Source organism: Sabethes cyaneus, chromosome 3 (assembly GCF_943734655.1).
Source record: "Sabethes cyaneus chromosome 3, idSabCyanKW18_F2, whole genome shotgun sequence".
In the NCBI taxonomy this organism is placed as follows: domain Eukaryota; kingdom Metazoa; phylum Arthropoda; class Insecta; order Diptera; family Culicidae; genus Sabethes; species Sabethes cyaneus.
Window position 1 is genome coordinate 173,052,946 of NC_071355.1, and position 22,415 is coordinate 173,075,360.

The following is a 22,415-nucleotide window of genomic DNA, read 5'->3' on the forward strand; positions in this document are numbered from 1 at the left end:
AGGCTGAGACCAGTTTCCCAGTTTCCTACTCCATGACCTGCTTCCACTGATTCCGACGCCAGTATGTGTATTCAAAGTACGATCTTCTAGTTGATTCTTTTGATCTTTTCGATTACAAACGAGAACCTCAACTTCGCAGCACTAGTCATTCAGCCCGGGGCCTCCGAAAAAACCAACCGGCTGGTTGCATGTTATTATTATTATTATTGCCACCATAAAGACCTTTGCGTCTATGCCGCCGTGTAAATTTAGCTGTCTGACAGCCGTTTTGTGATGTGACATATATTCCGTGCTCTGATGAATGTGCTAGAACTTCTCTTTGCCTCTTTTTTTCTCGGTCGCGACTATATTACCGCTGCATCATTATGATTTGATGCTGCTCATGGAAAACAGGCATCATCATCATAACGCAATGAACACATAATAATTAGCGATCATCCCGCCTGGCCAGTCGTTAACGTCGCGACGCCATCCTAGCCGGACCGAGCACCACGCGTAAGCTGGGATTGGAAGTGGAAAGCGGCTCTCGCGCTCGGTTATGCAACCGCTCTTTGTGTTCTTTGGATGGTAGGAGCACAAAAAGCAGGCAAAGCATAGAGCTTCTGGGTAGAATCTGATTTTCCCCCGAAGCGAACAAGTCTGCGTAAAAAGTATCAAATTTTATACCCAGCAGTGCGGAAGGATGAAGTGGAAAAACACTTTTTCAATGGAGGAAAAATGTGGCAAACGGCATTCGGAAGTTTTTATCTGCTTTTCTCGGATAAGGAGTTTTTTTTACTAGGAATGCATTTGTTTGTGTTCTTGAAAATCGTTAATTTATGGTGATTTTTATAGGCAGCCGTCAGCGGGAATGAATTTTACGGGATAGTCACTTTTAGTGTCATTGTGTTCCAATGACGGCATGCTAATAAGACTAGAATTACATGTGCACTAAATTGTAATAATAGTTTCGACTGTGTCATCTCAGCATCCCAGGAGTATAGTTATTGGTGCATATCAGTACAGTTAATAGAGATGTATGACCGCGGAATTTGTTGGCTTCATTCTGTTAATTGAAATCTTTCACATAACATCAGATCCTCGGTGATTTATGTGCATTCACGTTACGTAGAATTACCTTCATTTCGAAAAGCAGGTGCTGGCAAATGAGATAACTGCCATTTATCGACCATCAAATCTGGCAACAGTTTGGGCTAGCTGGCAGTCGTCACGATACTCTATACTGCATAGATAGGTAGCCACTCAACGGCACGACAATATGGCCCCGGCAGAGAATTCGCTGACACCGTTACGAACCAAACCCAGCAGGCAGCTATTGTGCTGAGCGGTGGTGTAATTTGAGATTCTATTTATTTCATATAGTGCTCCTACTCTCATTGTAATCACTTTGTGGGATCATCATGCTGTGTGCAGTTACCGTGCATCATTTGTGTGGAAATTCTTTCCAAAGTACGTATGTCAAATGGCGACGGCTACGAAGATGACGATGAGGATGATGAGGGCACTCAGATTTGAAAACAGATAGACGCATAATTTGCCAACAGTTATGAGATTGTTGGATTGCAGGAGGGGACGCGATGCTAGATGTTGATGTTCGAACAACCCAAGGCTACACGAGGATCGCTCTGTTGCTGTTTTGTTGACTACATTCCAAATTGAACGAAATAAAGGATCCGCACTGTGCTTCTGCTAGGAAATAGTAAATTGATATTTATAAAACATCTGTACTTAATCTATTAAGCAATGGAGTCTATTTTCAGAATGAATCATTTTAATCCAAATAGTCATTGGTTCCGGTTGCTAATTGTCAGTCTTTTTTAAGTCAAAATATATGATCACCTTATATTATTTTAGTCCAATAATGGTTCAAAAATATAAACATGAATTGAAATTAGCGTAACAAATATTTCATGGAGATCTATCTAAAGTAGCGTTCTGGTTGGAGACTATATTGATAAGACAAACCATGCCTTATGCTTATATTCATGCTTCCAGTAGCGTCTCCTCCTCCCAAATCCTTGAAATTACCAAGTGAAGTGCTGTTGCTAGTGTTTTTTTGAGATTTTAGTGGCGTTCTACTGGTAGTCATTCTATTCCGGCGGCTCTATGTATTATTTTTCAACTGACCGCTTTCTCTCCGGATCTCTTCGAGATCGAGAAGCAACAAGAAGACTGTTATATAGCCATTGAGATATCCATCGAAGCACTGCTTTCATCTGTCGACCACCTCGCACTTGTTTGTGACCAGGTTTCTCTTTCGTCCCTAAATGTATTAGACTTTGGTATGTATCTTTTACGGTTCACCTTCACTTGCGCGTCCCATTAGCCCGGAACAATTGTTCTAGCTCTTCGCGATCTCTGTCCGCCTTCTGGTGCTTTTTCCTCCTCAGGATCGTGGTCAACTCATTCCGCACTAGTCGATACTTGGTCAATCGAGGTAATACTTCAGTGACGTATCTAGACTCGGAAAGTCGAATATTGCAAAGGAAGGGGGCACTCATGCGAATCCTGAGTGTTTTTTTTTGTATGCCAGAAGGGCATTGGGTTAAAAGGCCACTGTCGCACTGCCCTTCTGGCATACAAAAAAAAACACTCAGGATCCTGAGTGTTGGTACGATGAATAACATTAGCGGCCTAGAGTCAGGATCGGCTCATGACGATAACTTCGGCGAACATCATTCTCAACCCAATAAGGATCTGCACTCCAAGTTAGAAGCAGCTCACGACGTCGTCTAACCTGGAGCGACAGGCTGAATAAAGAAATGTTTTGTACGCTAAAGCCAAGGTGACAGCCGCATTAGAAAACGCAATTGTGTGGCCTTAGCCTGCCACGTCTGCCAAAACGACCTTAAACAACCAAGAAATTTCGACTTGCAACATTCAACATGGTCCCAGATAACGAAACAAGAATATGGAATGCGTCTAGCTAGAGAAGCAGGTAGAGTCCCTAGAGTTCAACACCGTGGCACTGCGTAAGATCTATTTTTCAAAATTTCTCAAAAAAAACCTTTCATTACTTTCCCTACCGTTTCTTTCATCAATTGTAGAACCAACGTTTCAAAAAATATTAATATATGTTTGACCAAGACGTCAAGACTAAAAGCACGAGGTGTGGTTTACCGACGCAATACCGTTCGCGATAAATCCGTCCTGCTCAGTTAACCGTTATGTGTTCGACAGGGTACCCGGGTACCTTTTCAGATTTCAAAGTAAGAAATTCTAAAGTTTTCTTCGGCCCAGGATACTGAAACTCTGTGACATCTCAGAACTAGCTAAATTACAACTTTTTATAAAATAAGTTTTCATGTAGCACTTAAGGGGGAGGAAAGGGGGGGCTTCGAAATTTTTTACCCTTTAAGTGCTCGACAAGGGTACCCGGGTACCCACAAATTGAAATGCTTGTAACTTTGGCAATATTTGACCGATTTGGACCAACTTACCACCTAAAGATTCAGGAACTTATCCACTTCCAGTGGGGTTACAACAGAACCGGAAGTGGTTCATCTGGTTTCCGGAAATCCGGTATTCCAAGGATGTGTTCCGGAATTAAAGCTAAAAAGTGCTGAAAAGGATTTTTCTATCTTCGCTAAAGAGATAAAAGGTTACTGTCTTCTAGAAAATTTTTTGTAATAATATGCTCTAAAACTTTGCAGAACCCATAAATGTGTTATATTGAAACTGAAGAAAAATAAAAAAAATATTTTACTTTTAGGGAGATTAATCAAAATTTTAATTTCACCAAACGATAGAACTTTTAATTTCAAGAAACTCTTGCAAAGCCTTTTTAAATCTAAAATCAAGTTTTCCCACTCAAAACTGTAATACGCACGTTTATTTGGTTTTGAACCACTGTAAAGCCCCACGGGAATATGTTCCGGAATGGCCATGCCGGGGCAAAATCATCAGATAGAGTTAAAACAATGAAAAACGACCTTCCGGAGTTTTTTCATGATTTTAGATACCCTTATTGCCAGTGTTGCAATCCAAACAGTTCTGTGGCCACAGGAGGTCCCATGGGAACTTGTTTCAGAATGGCCATTCCGAGGATAAAACATTATACTGTTTTAAAACTATGAGAAATGACCTCTCGGAGTCATTTGAGGAATTTTGGACACCCATATTACTATGATTATATCCAAAATCTTAAAAAGTGCTTTAATTCCGGAATACACCCTCGGAATACTGAATTTCCAGGAATCAGATGAACCACTTCCGGTTCTGTTGCAACTCCACTGAAAGTGGATAAGTTCCTGAATCTTTAGGTGGTAAGAAGGTCCAAATCGGTCAAATATTGCCAAAGTTACAAGCGTTTCAACTTGTGGGTACCCGGGTACCCTTGTCGAGCACTTAAAGGTGTTTTTTTGTCGAGCACATAACGGTTAAACAGCAATTGAACAAACCGCAAGCTGGTGAGAATTACGCACACCTACTACTAGGAGTCTCCTGATATCCCTTTGCGGAGCCAGATAATTCGACCCACGAAGACGGATGGGTCAAGATACTTTCGACCGTAAGAGAGGCTGCAACTGTAGCTAGATGTATCGTATATCTGCTAGATGTATCGTATAGATGTATGTAATGTATCGAAAACAAAATACATGAAAGGAAGAGGTTCTAGAGAAGTGAATGCTGACCTCCCTCCCCGGATTCATTTAGACGGTGATGAAATCGAAGTGGTAGAAGAGTTCGTGTATTTGGGATAACTGGTTACCGCAGACAACGACACAAGCAGAGAAATATAAAGACGCATTATGGCAGGAAATCGTGCCTACCTTGGACTCCGTAGGACGCTGCGATCGAACAAAATTCGCCACCGCACGAAGTTAACAATCTTCAAGACGCTGATTAGACCGGTAGTCTTTTACGGTCATGAGGCATGGACTATGCTCGTAGAGAACCAACGCGCCCTTAGTGTTTTCGAACGGATGGTGTTGCGCACCATCTACGGCGGAGTGCAGATGGAAGACGGAACGTGGAGGAGGCGAACGAACCTTGAATTGCATCAGCTGCTTAGGGAACCACCCATCGCTCACACCGCAAGAAATCGGTCACCTGCAATGGGCTGGGCATGTTGTGAGGATGTCGGACGACAGCCCGGTTAAAAAAGTTCTCAATAATGATCCGACTGGAACGAGACGGCGCACAGAGGAGTAACTAGGCCAAAAAGCTGGCCAAAATTATTTTCTTACGTATTAAGTAATATTTCGCTCAAATATGAAATGAAACGTAAAAATAGTTAATTTTGTAACAAACTGGTGCCATTACAAGTCATTTCAATTCAGTTAATAGTGCAAATTATGCTTTTCTTTTATTCACTATTCACTATTTAGCCTTCTCCAAAACCTACAAATGCATGAGTAAATCAATGAGTATCTTGTTTGTCTCTGATTCATATAAAAAAAAGACATTGGTTAATACCAAATTGTTGATACTGCAGTAGACTGATTCTTCGCCACTAAATCAACGCAGATGTCTTCTTTGTGATATATAACTTCTGTTATGCAATTTATCAATTAACAATCGCGCCACACATACTATTACATACTTTACCGTCACCCAACTAACATTTTTCCTACTATTTTTGTCAGCGAATTTTGTTGAATGGGAATGTAGATTCAAATAGTGGCATATTTGGAGAACAGACCTCATAATCCCTAGACATGTAGTATTGCTAGTGTGCCCATTGTATTGAAGGTGAATTATCTTGCACAGAAGATAGTACGCGACTAGATGCGAATGGTCGATATTTCCTTCAAAACAATGTGAAACATACAATTTTCAAAAGGGTCGCAAATGCCAGTCCGGACGTTTCCGGATGAGCTTTAGGTACCGATTTGTTCAGAATACCACAAAGATTCATTCCTTCATAGAATGTATGACCAGATTCTGCAAGATTAGATAACTTTTTTACCGTTGAAAAAGCACAAAATTGCAAAAAATAGTTGTTTGACAAAACTATTTAAAACAAGTCATATTTTCAAAATTTTAAATTTTCTTCCTACAAACCAGTTAGAATTACTTATGATGAACCTATGTTTTGATAAATATCCTTTGTTAATCTTTTTGTTTACTTCTGATGGAATCCGTTTCCTGATGCTTGATGATTTTTCAAAAAAATGTTTCAAATATTGTCAATGTTTGTACACCTGCCAAAACTTACAGGTATGTTTCCATGTGTTTTGACTAAGAGTACTTTGTGCAGCATCTATTTAAGCATACAAAAATATATATATTATATTAGAAGACCGAAAAAAATGTTTTTCTTATTTTGGCCAGCTTTTTGCCCTAGTTACTCCTCTGTGCGGCGGGGCGCGCAGCGAGCAAGATGGATCGATCAAGTGGAAGGCGACCTGCGGACCCTACGCAGACTACGTGGCTGGCGGGTTGTATACCATTTCGCCGAAGACCATATCGCGGAGTACCGTTTCGCGGAATACCATTTCGCGGAAAACATTTTCGCGGAAAGTACTATTTCGCGGAATGTACCAAAACGCCGAAAACCCTTTCGCGGAAAGGACTATTCCGCGGAAAACCGTTTGGCAGAAAGAACCATTTCGCGGAAAACCATTTGGCGGAAAATATTGTTTCGCGGAAAACCATGTTAGTAGCAAACGTTTCCTAGATGATTCAGGGCGAGCCGGCCGCAGGCAACGGCGAGTGTTCGCCGGTGACCCGCCGTCGGAAGCGCCGGCCACTGCGGGGGGGCAGCCCCCCTGCAGAGATCACATCTGTTTAGGTCTATTCGTTTTCCTAGGTCTACTGACCTCTAGTTAGTTTTCCCTAGTCCTCGCATCGATTTAACTTTTGTTGAATACAAAGCGGCGAAGCCGCTTTTTGCGGCTTCCAAACTGAATGAACGGTGGTTCTCCGCCAAATAGTACTTTCGGCGAAAAATTTTTCCGCGAAATAGTACTTTCCGCAAAAATGTTTTCCGCGAAATGGTACTTTCCGCGAAAATGTTTTTCGCGAAATGGTTTTCCGCGAAACAGTGTATTCCGCGTTATGGTCATCCGCGAATTGGTTTTCCGCGAAATGGTATTCGGCGAAATGTTATACAATCGGCTGGCGAATTGTGGCCATGGACCGAGTGGAATGGAGACGACTTCTTCGTACAACAGAAGAAACTACGGCCTGGAGTTGATTAAGTAAGTAAGTAACTGTAGCTGGATGATAAAACCTCGATTGCACGAAATGTTCAAGAAGGAAAACCAGAAAGTGGTAAAGTTCAGGGACATGAACGGGAAACCTGATCACAAACGAGCACGAAGTGGTCGACAGGTGAAAGCAGCTCTTCGCTGAGCACTTCAAGGACGATATAACGGAAGAACGCAAAACTACCTTGGTGTGCCAGCGAACGATAGTACCATTTCGACTCTCGATCTCAAAGAGACCCGGAAGTCGGACAGCTGAAGACTAATAGAGCCGCCGGTAATGACCGACTCTCAGCTGAGCTCTACAAACGTGGTAAGGAATCACAAGTAACGAATTCATTGGATAATTTCAGGAATACTGAAGGAAGAGCAACTAACGGAGAAATTGATGGTCCCATCTTGATGGCGACTTGTCCCAACTACAAAAAGGGTCATCGGTTTGATCGCAATATATATTTATATTAGTTGGCTTGCCGTCCCAAAGTAAAGCCAGATGAACAAAGTTTCTCCAATGTACTCGATTGTGGGCTACCGCTCACCAAGTCTTTGGACACCGCTTACTCTTCGCCAGATCTCGATCCATCTAGTTTAATCATCTTGTTCGTTGCAATCCTGGTCGTCTTGTTCCTACCAGATTTGAAGCTAACGCCATCTTTGCAGGGTAGTTGTCCGACATTCTTGCAACATGCCCTGTCCGTCGTATCTGTCCAGCTTTAGCTACCTTTTGGATACTGGGTCTGCCATAGAGCTGCGAGAGTTTATGGTTCATCCTCCGCCTCCATACTCTGGTCACCTGAATGTCGCCGAAGATCGTTCTAAGCACCCGTCGTTCGAAAACTCCAAACACTCGCTGGTCCTCCTCGAGCATTGTCCACGTTTCATGCCTGTAGAGAACAACCGGTCTAATAAGCCTCTTGTACAGGGTGCGTTTTATACGGGGGCTTATTCTGTTCGACCGCAATTGCTTATGATTGCTCATGAAACCCATGGTAAACACGACTTTCACTGATAATACGCCTCCGGGTCTCACGGATGGTGTAATTGTCCGTCGTTACCAGTGAGCCAAAATAGAAAAAAATCATCGACTACTGCAAACTCATCGCCGTCGATCGTTACATTACTGCCCAAGTGGCATCAGTCGGCCTCGGTTCCGCTGGCCAGCATGTACTTTGTTTTAGACGTATTTGCCTTTAAGCCAATCTTTTCTGCTTCGCGTTTTATGTTAGTGTACTGTTCGGCCATCGCTACAGATGTTCTGCCGATAATATATATGTCATCGGAAATGCAGATTAATTGACTGGATTTGGTGAAGTCGTGCCCCGCGTGTTGATATCCGCTCGGTTCTTATCATCTTGTAGCGCTATGTTGTACATCAGGCATAAGAGACCATCACTTCACGAAGCCCTCTGTGTGATTCGAATAAACTCGACAATCCACCCGAAATCCGAACACAGCACTGTGTAAAAGGTGTCCACGGAAAAAGTTTAACACCAAAATTAATTCGCAAAATTCGAGTTTTTATTCGATTGTCATCAAACTTTCAGGACATCAAATGAAACAATTAAACTTAGTTTTAGAGTTTTTATTTTATTTAATTTCGCCTCCGTATCCGAATGCCCGTACTTTGGCTGTTGGCTCGAAAATGGGAGCCGCCACCCTACTCGTCACAAAGGCAAGCGACACGAACGGTATCGCGCAACAAAGGAGCCTTCTCGCTTTAGAATCTCTACAATAGCTCCTTTTTAATATCTTTTGGCTTTCAGCCTATTGTTATTTGTTCTGCTACCAATTATAAAAGCCAACCCGTTAGAACCAAATACACACAGAAATTATTTTGATCTGATAGAAGCCGCACGTATTTCCTTTATTCGTCCCGGTTACCGAAAGTCCTTTCTGACAGTTAGTCCGCCTCGGTCAGCGATATTCCGTGCTCTTTTTTGGACCTCTCGCTAACATTGGCCTTAACTCCTCTAATAAGATATTGCATAACAACAAAATCGACATGTTTTGCATATTTACCCATACTTTCTTCATTCCTTCAACTGTTTTGACTACTTTAGGATGTTTCAGAAGATTCTGTTTCATAATAGCCTAGTGGTTCTCGATTGACCGCAGCATCGGTGTATTTGAGGGGTTATGATCTTTCGGCGCGAAATCGACATTATTTGCCTTATGCCACTCCAGCACGGCCTTTGCACAATGGTATGAAGTCAAATCCTACCAGAAGATCGTAGGACAGTTGTGAGATTTCAGAAGAGGAAGAAATCGCTTTTGGAGACACACTTTCAAACACACTTGTCATTGTACCAGGGGTCGCGAAAGGTGTACTCCGCTTTCCACATGAACAAATTGCTTACCAGATCAAGAATTTCTTGGCAAAGTTCGATGTTTTCTGTTTTCGGAGGTTCTGTGGAACATCAAACTTATCCTTTGCAGTAGGTAGAATTTGGGATTCCCAACTTTTTACTGATGGCACGATGTGACAGATTGTGATTTTCGATGTACTTGTGCAGAACTTTTTTGAAAACGAGCTGTTCCTTCGATGGCATTTTTCATATCTTTGCGCACCTGATAAAAAAACTCACACAGTATAAACAATGAATAATACCTGTGTGTACCAATGAATAAACAATGAATAAAACACTTTGAAGTTTCTCCATGCAAATTTTCAATTGATTTTGCCACCGGTTCAAAAGTTAGAGCAATTCGAGTGTGTTGCAATTTTACCGTGGACACCTTTTACCATTCATCATAGCTTCTGGGGAAGCTGTTCTCGTCCATAGTTTCCATAGCTCTTTTCGGTCGTTAGTGTCATATGCGACTTTGCAGTCAACTTAATCACAATAATTATCGTGAATTACGTTGATCCACATCTTGTACAAGGTGTTTTCAAAATTTTGTTACATCGTATATCCCCATCGGAACGAGAAAATCGGAAATTTGTCATAAAAATTTACTATGAAAAGCTAAAGAAAGTTTCAATTCAAAATTATGTCATTTGAACTTCTAGCTTCAGGTAAAACATCCCGTTATACATATGGACACGAGGGATAGCACGTTAGACATAGCAGATGCCAGGCATACGGATACTTGTCATATGGATGCAAGATATCGAATGGACCGAATAGACATGGAACTGAACAACAGCTATTCGTGCCAAAACTAGCGGTGCAGTTTGAACTTTGGTTTGAATGATAAAAGAAAGCGGCTTCGTTAATTTCTATTATGTAATCGATTAGTCCAGGAGAGGACTATGGCAATTTGATTAGAGATCAATTAATCTAGAAAAACAAATAAATCATGACAAATGTGAGTTCGAAAAACCGTTTACTTTTATTAAGTATGTTACAAAGTTTTATAAAGCGTTAACAGTATCTTTCGTATCGTATCATTCTTACCGTGAATTTTGGCCACTTTAACTTTTGAAAAAAAAAATATTCGCCCTCAATTTTTTCTGTGAGTAATTCACATGCTGTATTTGAATTTAGTAATACGTCTGATTTGATGGCGTTGGACATAAAATATGAATACAAATATTAGACTATTATTTCTTATCAAGCGCTCATCCAGAAAATTATTTTTACATGGAAATCAAAACATAAGCTTCTTCTGAGTGTACTTTCATGAAAAATAGTCATTAGCTGGATTGTGTCGTTTTTTATGTTTCCCATTAGGGGGTTAAAATATGTTATAGAATAATATATGATAGAGATTTATTTACATTGGAAACGGAAATTAGCAATGTACTAATTGAAAAGGAAATCAAACGTTTTAATTAGTTGGGTTCAATGCAGCATTTATTTAGAAAAAAGATGCTGCTTAACATTAGCACAAGGCCCTCTCACATTTTGGTAATAACAGGCGAGATTACCAAAGTATCTAGATTCTAGAAGCCTAACCGGTGAAGTAAAAATTCCGAAAGTAAGTGGTGTAGTACTTGGGATATTACTGTATGCTTTGCTACATTTCATTGTGCGTGGATCCAGCAATAACTTTTGATAGAGCAGATGCAATCTCGCAACGAATTTAACAGATAAAACATCCATGATAAGAATTATTTAAAAATTTTCATTGTTAAACTGCAATAAAATTTCTGACAAAATACAAGAATTCAACATTCCTACACGACGAAGCATGACAAGTTAGGAACATAAATATAAATTGAATTAACTTCATAAAACTAATCATACATGCACAGATCTCCCGGATTGCCACCCGTTCACGGGTTGGTTTGCTGAATGCACCTCAAAATACAACTCGTAAGCATCAAGCAGCACTATCAAACCCGCTTGGATCTCAATGCTTGTTTGATGTGTTTGATGGAAGACCGTAAAGCTCGAGACTGCTGTCTTCCCTACCGAGCAAATTAATAGCCATTCATAAAACCGTTGTTTCAGCTTCTACAATATAACGTGCGGAAATTTGTCAATCTATCGAACCAACCAGCATACTCCCTTAGACTGCTACACTCACAGTCGTACTAAGGGTAAAACACGAAAAAAATGTTTTATGTTCCATATTTCTTGAAAACTTACACATAAAAGCGAACGTTTTTAATAAAAAAATTTTCCTTTGAGACTGTCAAAACAATATATCACTTTGATCGTGTCCCACCTTTATCTCAAATCTGCACACGCTCATGGTCTTTACGACGGGCCGCAGAATATCCAAGAATTTTGCTAATTTATGACCGTGTGGTTCCATAGTGACACGTTACAAACACATCAGTTCCAATACGCACCATAACCGGCATGGCAGTAAATTGTCGTGACTTTTGATCACTTGCTACTTCGATCGACCACGAGACCACCCCTCAGATGGTGACACTGGAACGCTGAATACAGATTTTGCACATTGTGAAATTTTCACAGGCCAACCGAGCGACGCATGATTGATGTTCAGCCGGAAGTTATTCGCAACGCTAAATGCAACGATGTCTTTGCGATGAATCATATACTAATTTGATGGCATTCATTAAAACCACGCGTCACAAAATTTAATATATGAAAAAAAAAATTTTTTTTTTTTGCTATTTCGTTTCATTTCACTCAAAGTATAAAAATGTTGTTTACCATTAGGTGGCCAAAAATTGATTAAAAATCTGTAAAACACAACCATTTCGCAAGCTAACGTCACGTTGTCTTTCTCACTAGCGAGCAGCCAAAATCAAAGACTCGCATCACATTATCGCCAGCAGTAAAGATTTCAGCTGACTTTCGATGGGGCAGCTTATTTATGAACTCATCATGGCCATCACTCAGCTCAGCTCAGTGACTGCGTACACCCTGGCTAGGAGAAGACCCGCAGATGATAGAAAAAGTGGGTTCATTTGTTCTCGCGCGCAATATGGGGCCTAATACATGCCATCGTCTGTGTCGCTTGGGAAAAATGTTCTTTGAATAAAATGTAAATTTATAGCTCGAAACTCTCCCCCTGCAGCGGGTCGAAATTAGGAAGACATGAAAAATCAGATGAATAAATACTGAGAATAAAACAAACAAGAGACACTGCGAGCCTCCCAGCAGCCAAGCAGTATCGTAGCTGGCCCGGGATGAGTCGTGATGAGAAAACGACCATCAATATGCAGATTAGCCGGGGTGACGATTGGATCGTTCCAGCCAGCAGTGAACTTTCTTCGGGCCCAGCTATCGTCCAATCGATCGCGATGGTGTTGTTTGTCGACCCTGGTCATCTGTTAGTTTGTTTTATCGATTCAACAAATTTCAAACTACTCGGAATATTTAGATAAACGCCTGTTCGGTCATTAAAGTGATAATCAAAACGCTAAACGGCAGCCGGTTATCGATACGTGTCGGTCAGGCTGCCACACAGTACAACCAGTAAGGTTCACGCCGTATCGGACTCGGTAGTCGGGAGGTGCGATTTTAGCAGGTTAGTCATCTGATTGGAACTTGGAGACGTATAGGCATTTATATGAGGAGAGCATGATTTTTTATGCGGTGGATCTCTAAATTGAGTCAAATTAGAAACGTATCCAGTGACACTTACCGACTCCTATCTGTTAACTCTGGTCCTTCGGTGCGTGATCTTTTACCCTAGAAAAGAAAAAAAAGAAAACGGCTTTTTAGCAAGATGAAATATCCGTCAAAAGTGAAAAATGGCAATGTTCGACACCTAAATCAAATTTGATATGACCAGTTAGTGGAGTAGAGATGTTTAAGCATTGAAAATGTAATTCTGAAAATTATTTTCGCACAATTTTTCGTTTGACGAATTATATTGATCCAAAAGCTTAAATTGCTGGACCATTGATGTTCAAATTACTGGGAATTTGACATTGCATTACAGGAATTAAGCTTTAAATATGAGTTACGAAATTTTATTTATTAAATCAAAATAATTACTTCAGAGTAACAACCTTTGATTTTGTATTAATTTTATGCACTGAATTATACCTATAATGAGCTGAAAAACGGCAAAGCAGCTGGAAAGGACGGCATCCCCGCCGAACTTTTGAAAATCGAGTGCGAACGGCTGTATTGTGTAATCCATCAGGTTATACTAAAGGTATGGACTAAGGAGGAACTACCTACGGACTGGTTAGAAGGTCTCATCGCAAGTAACAATTCCAAGTTTTATTACATTCGTATAGTGGTTTTCATGACCAATTTCATAAAAACGCTATTAAAACTATGAGCTCCACCATAACTTTCTGATGACCGCTATAAAACTGCTTTATAACCAAGTAACCCACTCCTCAGAATGTTTTCATAACCGCTATAAGAATCAGGTTATAAGGTCAAGTAGTCGTGTCACGCTCTGCTGAAAGCAGCAATAAAACCGATTAAGCTTTCGCTGCTTGACAGCCATCGTCATAATTTAATAAAGCTTTACGCTTTTCATTCTGGTAAAAGCTAAATAAATTCGCCAGCTTTATCAACTTGAAAATACATCCGTGAGCAGCAAAGTTAAAGGTTTACTGTCAGATTATTCTGATCGATTTGGTTTATAGCGTCCATAATAAAATATCGCATAGAATATTTGATAAATTTCAAGCAATTTCGTTGGTTTGCAGCATGTGCGCATTTAATTTTATTGTGCGTATTGATATGATAGGTGGATAAAATAAACGCGCCATTGAAATTTTGCAATTTTCGAAAACTGGTTGTTTTAACTATATAAATATATTCAGTTAGTCAATCTCAATTTCTAGCCAAATCATTTTAGTTGGCTCCTCTGACATGAAAATCGATTGATAATAACTTTCTTTCCGCAAAACACTTTGCTTTGATGAATTTTTGTTTACGAGCTAAAACAAAATACTAGAATATGGCAATATGGCCTCGCATAAAAAATGATTTTGGTGTTGAACTTTAGTATTCTTCATAATAGCAGCAAAAAAACTGTTTGGTCAGAGTGTTGCCGTTTTAATAGCTCTATAAAACTAACACATTTATTGTGGGTTGTCAAGCAACCGCAATAAGATCAATTTTGATTGGTGCACCATTTTGTATTGCTACGCCACACTTATGGTAAGTTTATAAGAGACGTGGTGCAGCCAACAAGTTTTAACCTGGTCATATAAGCAACTACAATAAATTTGCTCTATTAACAGTTTTATTATGGTTTTCTAGCTAGCTATAAGTGTGGTTGGACTCGTACCAAGAGGAGTATTGCGCAATACCACAATAAAACCAGAGTTAATGTTAATATTTTTTGAAACGATGGTTCTACAATTGACGAAGGGACGGTAGGGGAAAGAAATGAAAATTTTTTGGTGAAGGTGGGGAAGAGCGGAAAGGAAGGGGGGGGGGGAATTGGTAGCTATGCTTGACAAGTAGTCATTTTGACTTCTACCTTTTGGTCTTCATCAATTGTCTCAATTGTCAATCAATTGTAGAACCATCGTTTCAAAAAATATTAATATATATGTATGACCGCATTTCAAGGTCAAGACTAAAAACTTGAGATTGGCCAGAGTTAATGATTAATACCGCAATCAAACCTTTATAGAATTCAAGTAAAACCAAGTGGTTTTAGAATTGTTACTTGGGATATGCTCTATTTACAAAAAGGGCGATCGAGTTGAATGCAGCAATTACCGGGGCATTACTCTCCTCAATTCTGCATACAAAATTCTCTCCCGGGTCCTCTTTCCCAGACAGAGACCGTTGCAGGAAAAATCTGTTGGCGAATAACAGTGCGGTTTTCGCGAGGGATTCTTTACGACGTACCAAATTTTTGCCTTGTGACAAATCCTTCCGGGAATTCAACTTGCAAACTCACCATTTGTTTATAGATGTCAAAGCGGTGTACGATTCAGTCAAACGAAAAGAGTTGTGGCGGATTTTGCTTGAACATGGTTTTCTAACATAACTTATTAGGCTAATAGGTGCTGCCCTTGATGGTTCAAAATCCAGCGTCAGGATAACAAGTGAGACATCGGACTCTCGAATTTTCTGTTCAAAATTGCATTGAAGGTGCTATTCGAAGGGTAGGTATGCAAAGAAGCGGTACCATCATCACAAATTCTTACATGCTCCTAGGGTTTGCGATAAATGGAGGGGTGATAGATGGAGGAAATGGTCGACAAATTTGTTTGCTTTAGTACGTTAGCGACAGCTAAAATAATACAGACCCCGTACTCGTTGGACGACCACTGTTGACGAGGATGCTAAAGCAGCAGATGTTGGGGACATTTGGAGAGCTGCAGCCCAAGACCGTGAAATGTGGAGACGTCTCCTGAATTCGGCACGGATTCGATAAACAGATTGTCGCAGAAAAAGTAAATTAAGTAAAGTGTAGTATCATACACTGAAAATAAAAATATTTTTTTTTCAGCCTTGACATAAAAAAGTTGTCAAGTTTTCCTCAAAGTCAAGTACCCTTAAATATTTCCATTTTACAATATATGGAAGACTTGTAGGCCACATAATTATCTATTTTTAAAAAAAAATTCTGAGATAGTTTATGTTGGAAAATCGATTTTTAGTTCCAAAGGCTTTTTTATGTAGTGTAGAAATTTATTTTTGTTTTGTCATGTCATGAAATTTTCAATTGTATCGAAGACCCCATAATAAGAAGAATGGCAGCTCTTCCAATCTTCGGGAGACACTGATGGTAACTCGCTCTGCCGGTCAAAGTCCCTGGATGCATCTGTGTGAGTGAGTGCTAATATTCATACTGCCATGACAGACACTAATACAAAATTTTGGAAAGCTTACTAACACTCATTCAAAATTTACCACCATCGCAAATAGAAACGTCGCTGATACTGACGCATGACGTTTAAATGGAAAAATAACAGAGAGGCCAGTCTTATTAATACTGGGATCTTCGATTTTATCCAATTATTTATTTTTCGCATCAGACACTTTCTCCCTTTTCAAAAATGAGTTTGCGTCATGGCTGCGTATAGAGTCATACACAAGTAAATAAAGAAGCAAAACACCCCGAAAACACGAAGACTGTTGCCGTGTCGCATTGATCGAGTAGTTTTCAGTCTAACATCTCGGCGGTAGAAACAAAGAGGAGTCATACAAAAATATTATTGTCGTAAGAGGAGTGTGTGGTGCGAATGCAGAATAGCAGAATTGGAAAATAAAACAAAACTAGGTATTAGGCTATCTAATATAACGAGCGGCTGTAGTTTAGTTAGTAAAACATTCGGGTACTAACCGAAAGGGTATGGATGGGAGCCACATCTGCCTTTGCACAACCCAATATATCTTTGGTCAGTATCGAAATTTTCTAGCTAATCCAATTAATCATTCATCGCATCAAACACTTCGTCTCTTTTTAGTTCAGTATTTTGTTATGAAAATTGAGGGTATTTTCCAACACTCAACCAGATATTTTTTTTTGAGGGCTGATAATTTTCAAGTTATGTTTTTAAACTAAAAAAGAAATTGATATTGAAATTGATATAGTATTCCAATAACATGGGACAATGTCTGAAGGGGAAAACAGCCTTGTCCCATTCAGTATGGATGCTATCAACACCTTCGTTTCATTACTTTCTTTAAACCATTTCAAAATACTAGGAATACTTTGTATAATCCAGGACGTCTCAACCTCTAAATTTAAAACATGTAGATTATTCTGCAGCTGAACTCGCTTGACGCCTACGTCCTCTGTAAATTCTGGATAAAATGCACGGTTAATATCTCTTTCTAAGAACAATGCACAAATTTGCTCAAAAAACTGATTCTGATTTTTTATTATTCCCGGTATGTTCGTCAAGATAGGATGAATTAATAATTTAAAAATTGTCTCAAGTGATCTAACTTTCTCACACACGTGTTCTCGTTCTAACGAGCACACTTGCATGAGTATCCCTTTTAACTTCCCTTTTGCTATTTTCCCGTCTAAATACTGCGATTAGTTTTTGCGAGTGCGTATTTTGCTTTCAGCCACAGCCGTCGGGGTCGCGAGGGCCCGCACACCTATTCGCGTGTGTAATGAAGGGCGAAATATGAAGAAGAAAATAATAAGTAAAGTAAAATTTGTTTTTATGCATCCTAGTGTGCCGCTTGCGCTCACGAATGTAGGTAATACACGTTGATAATTTGAAATAAGCTTAGAATATTCTATGTTATACTAAAAAATTGTAAAATAATTATATAGTCAATGAACTAGATGAGATGTGACGAAAACTATCGAATTCAAATAAATTCAATATCCCAAATTCAGCGATTTCGATTTAGTGTGCATTCGCTTAGTTTCGAGTTCAGGGAAGAAAGAGGTAACTATTGATGATGTGTGATGCGTCAGAGTAAAACGAAGGAAAGAGAGAAAGGTATCACGCTCTCTAGAATTCTGAAAAATTGGAGAAAAGCATCGGTAAAGCTTCGACTGAGACCAGATTTTAGACGTATGTGAATAAGCGCGGTTGTGCAAGAAAACAGTGAAAAATCCGGGAAATACAGAACCATGGAGAAATCCGACAACGAACTGTTGGCAGTAGTTTGCCTCGTGAGTGGGCTGTGCGGAAATACTCCACGAGGCTGTGCACACTCGGAGTGTGTAGGTAGCAGAATGCATGAACACAGCTCCAGTGGTTGTTTGTCGTTCGGTTTCATCAGCGGAGTAAGCGTTGGAGCTGTGCTTCTCAAACTCGCTCGCGTAAGAGAGGGCATCGTTTGTTTCTTCCTCGATTTGCAATATTGCTTTGAATAATACTTTATTTTACTATCATTTTTCGAATATTCGAACTTAGTGGTAATGGCTTTTACCTATTTTCACTATTTATGATAACTTTGCTGTGTTGCAAATTTCAACCTGAGAGCAAAACTTTTTTCCCATGTGCTATGTTTGATTATATTCAAATGTGCTAAGTAAAATAAATGCTTATGTAGCGCTTATTAAATTTAACGAAAGGTGCATTCTGACTTCAGGTTTTTGCACATTTCTGTCACACCAAAAGAAATTGGTTATACGATGGTAAAAGTTGATATTTGTTTCAAGTAGAAGGAGTTCATGTTGATGTAATTGAACATAACTTCTTGGAAAATCATTAGGCCAATATTTTAGCTGACCGGGACCACTTTTCAACTAGATTTATTAGCTAACATAACAGTTTTCAAAGAAAAGTGAGCCTTTTTAACATTCTTGAAAATCAATAAATATATAATTAAACTAGTTCAATATTTCTAATTTTTATTGTCCTCCACTTCTAGTGCGTTAACAAAAAGTAACCTCGCAGAATGCAGAAAAATGCGCAAGGTATCGGTCTTCTAATTCCCAGCAGGATCACACCTACCTCACAAGTTGAATGAATAGCCAGCAAAGAAAATAAATACAGCTCGTAAACCACATGCTCGTGTTCAACAGTGCTGAGCATTCTACCAAATTCGCATGTGTGTACCGTGTAAAAAATTACCAACATAATCAGTTGTATTGACAAAACTTTGCAATAATTTACTACCTGTCCTCACAGAGGCATCCTTACATCGGTAAAGAACAAATTGTGTTTGGCTGTTTCGTACTCTGCCGGTTCCCAAGTGTGTTCCGGTTTGGTTCAGTATCGTTCCAGTATCTTTCATGCCTAACTAAAATTTTTATGCAATAGAGTTGCATCTGCTTTATGGGGTACTTTTTAAAAAAATGTACACGAAGTAGTTCGTTAAAACTCATAAAAATTTCGTATGGAACAAAACACCACAAAACGGATGACCAGCGCACATTTTCCATACTCGGGCTGTGCTGCACCCGAGTAGCATTCACTGCAATTCTCAACACGTAATTCTTTTCTCGGATCCTTTCGGCGTCCTCCATCGGGTTCACACTGTTAAATATTTTGGTAATACGTAAAACTAACATGTTACTGCTGCTCGCTTAGCCAACAAATCATGTGGCCGCAATCACACACATGCATACATGTGCCACATTGTCTGGTTAGAGCAAACATGGACCGTGAACAGATTCTGACCTGATCCGCGTACCCGGATCAGCTAATAAATCTAGTTGAAAAGTGGTCCCGGTCAGCTGAAATATTGGCCTAATGATTTTCCAAGAATTTGACGGCTGACGATGAAAGTACTGAAACGACAACACATGTGTGCGTCCGCATTGCATATACAGCCAGGCTCGCTCTCCAGCAAGAAATGAAATGTTTCTCATTCCAACACGTTCCAGCATCCCTAGCAGTGGGGGAAAAAGCAGCATAATTTACAAACATAATTAATTTTATATTATTTTTTAATTTATATTTTATTATCTTTGTCGCCTTTTGTTTTCACCATTTTTGGCTTCCCCGAGAGAAGAACGAAATTAGGGTAATATGTTGCAAGAACAATGTTTGACTTAAGTCAAGTACTTCTCAAAAACATTTTGGCATGTAGGCGAAATTTCTTAATGCATTATCAGGAAATAATATGCGATATAATACTCTATGGATTAAGCGCTTTCCGGCACAATGAACGCCGTACCCCAAGTGCCCCGGACCGTTTAGACCAGCGGGCAACGACAACACGTTGATCTTATCGTAACATCTCCTCGGATTTTTTGGTGATTCCTTCCTCTACCAGTTCTGGTTCAACGTTACGCGGTCAGACGTAGGTCGTCGAGACGCTATGATATGCTAATAAGGCACATAGCCAAGAGCCCTGCCCAAACCTTAATAATCAACGGTGGTGTCAACTCATAAATTTTCCCCGTTATTGATTTAATCGGAAACATAATTTGTTACGCTGGTTAGGATCCCAGATAGTAAAATTACGCTTTGACAAGTTGATATACGAGATAAACAGTTCCGCTAACCTGTTCATGCAAATCTATTTGAACACTACGTCTGTTGTTCAGTTCAACTACGTATCTTAGCTAGTTAGCTAACAACTTCCTGTGATCCGTGAGAAAAAAATACCCTTCCTAATAATGCTAATCTACCTCTAATCACTAACTGTCACAATAACGACTACACAATTTACGATTTGCTTGCACCATTGATGATTTATCAACTATCCACGGTGTCTCGACAATCTTCCAGTCGTAAATCCACCTTCTCTCAGTATGTGGGAAACTATTCCACCCTCTTGCCATGCTATGCCTTCAAGCGTTTCCTCACACTAAAGACATGACAATGCGTGGCTCATAAAAATCACTAAACGGGAACAAATTGTTTGGGCGCTCGCAGCCAAAGGCGATAACGATCACTCCCAGGAGGATTCGTCGAGTGGCTTTAGTGCCGACGGCTGGCGTTGGCGGTGGTGACGACGACGGAGCACAGTTTTATTGAGGATCTCTTTTCCGGCTAGCTGTTTTTGAATGTGTAGCAGCCACTTGACTACCTAGTTTAAGAGCATCCTGATTCGAATCTATTACCACCGCAGTTGAAATATTACCGAGAAATAATGAGAGATTTATCGTTCGCACAGAAAAAAGAGCTGAATTCGAATTAATGTTGACTAAACGGAGTTCAGTTCAAAATTTGGTCAAACAAGAATACTTGGAAATTGATTAAAATTTCTAAAACTTAAACAATTTTCGTTTTCAAATTTCAATTAGTATAAAATGCAGAAAATATATTCAGCAAGCCTTTCGTTTGACTGAATCCGAATGGTCGCGACTTTCTTCAACTCCTGTCATCAATTTCTGTACGACCACCTCATCCACATTATTCGCCGCCAGTACGCCAAGAAACCTTGGGTACAAATGTCTCTTAGACTTGATCCATTTCTATCTACAAACTTCCCAGCCGGTTATTGGAATACAGAACAATTACGGGGCTAGTGCATGGATCCAACTGACTCTAGATGCAGAGCGGCAATTTGTCTTAAACTACTTTTCACTTTCAATAATTTTCTTCTTCAGGATTTGCTTGACGATAGCCCAATATTTCTCGAATGAACGGAAGTTTGGTGTGTTATAAGGCCATCACCTGCTCATTGTTGGCGGTAAATCACCCCATGGCCTTTGTTGTTCCGTAATAGTAAATTGCTAAATCCGGCCAAAACAACACAGAATGTCGCTTCCCAAACCACACGTACAGATAGCCTACCGAAACAGATATTGCATAACGAGTTTCGTCAATTTCATATGTTTGAAAATATTTGTCAGCTTTCCCCTCCCTGTTATCTTATAAAATGCCTACCCAGGAACTCTTTTGAAGTTTGTTTTAACATAGGAACTTCATCAGCATCGTCGTGTACAGCTTTAGGGATCGTGTTTTGACCCTCTTGCTTTGTTTATCGTCGCTATTTGCAGTCATTACAGTCTTATAAGTCGACAATTTGTCTTATTTTTTAGCTCGATGTACAATTGTTGACAACATCTCGAACGGATAGCAGCACTGGCTAGCATTTAATCGTCAATGCGGCTTCTGGATTTCGATTTCGACCTGATCCGGGCTTCCCGGCTATTGACAAACGTTCCACAAGCAATTGTATTACGTTGGTTAAAATTGCTCCGATTCTTGCGACATGCGAGCAAAATTTTGATGCCGTGCTCCTCTTGGCTGGGCGCCATTTTGATAACCATTTTGATAATCGTTCTGCACGATTAACAAAAATTTGTCAAATTAAGTCGGCTAAATTTTGATCGTCCTTTACAGTCGTACTAAATGCCAAACAGAATGCTGTGACAATGCCAAGGTCGACGCTTCCGTCAGCGCCAATTCAGGACCAACCAGAATGCTGCGTCAACGCGTCCATCAGCATTATTCTAACAGCTTGACCCTGACGGATGCGTTGACGCGGTATTCTCTATGGCCTTTTAAACAGTTAACCCATGAGAAAACTCTCAAAATAACGAACCCGTTGAGGCAGCATTCTGATTGACCCTTCAGTATTGTGCTTTGCACTACTT

General features: G+C 39.9%; 1 protein-coding gene across 1 annotated transcript in view; it reads right to left on the reverse strand.

The window, feature by feature from the left end:
• LOC128743079 (developmental protein eyes absent) overlaps positions 1 to 22,415 on the reverse strand; it is a 56,041-nt gene that overhangs the window by 28,452 nt on the left and 5,174 nt on the right. The window contains exon 2 of the mRNA XM_053839598.1: positions 13,161 to 13,207. Within this exon, the coding sequence (XP_053695573.1) occupies positions 13,161 to 13,207 (47 nt within the window). The remainder of the gene's footprint in view (positions 1 to 13,160; positions 13,208 to 22,415) is intronic.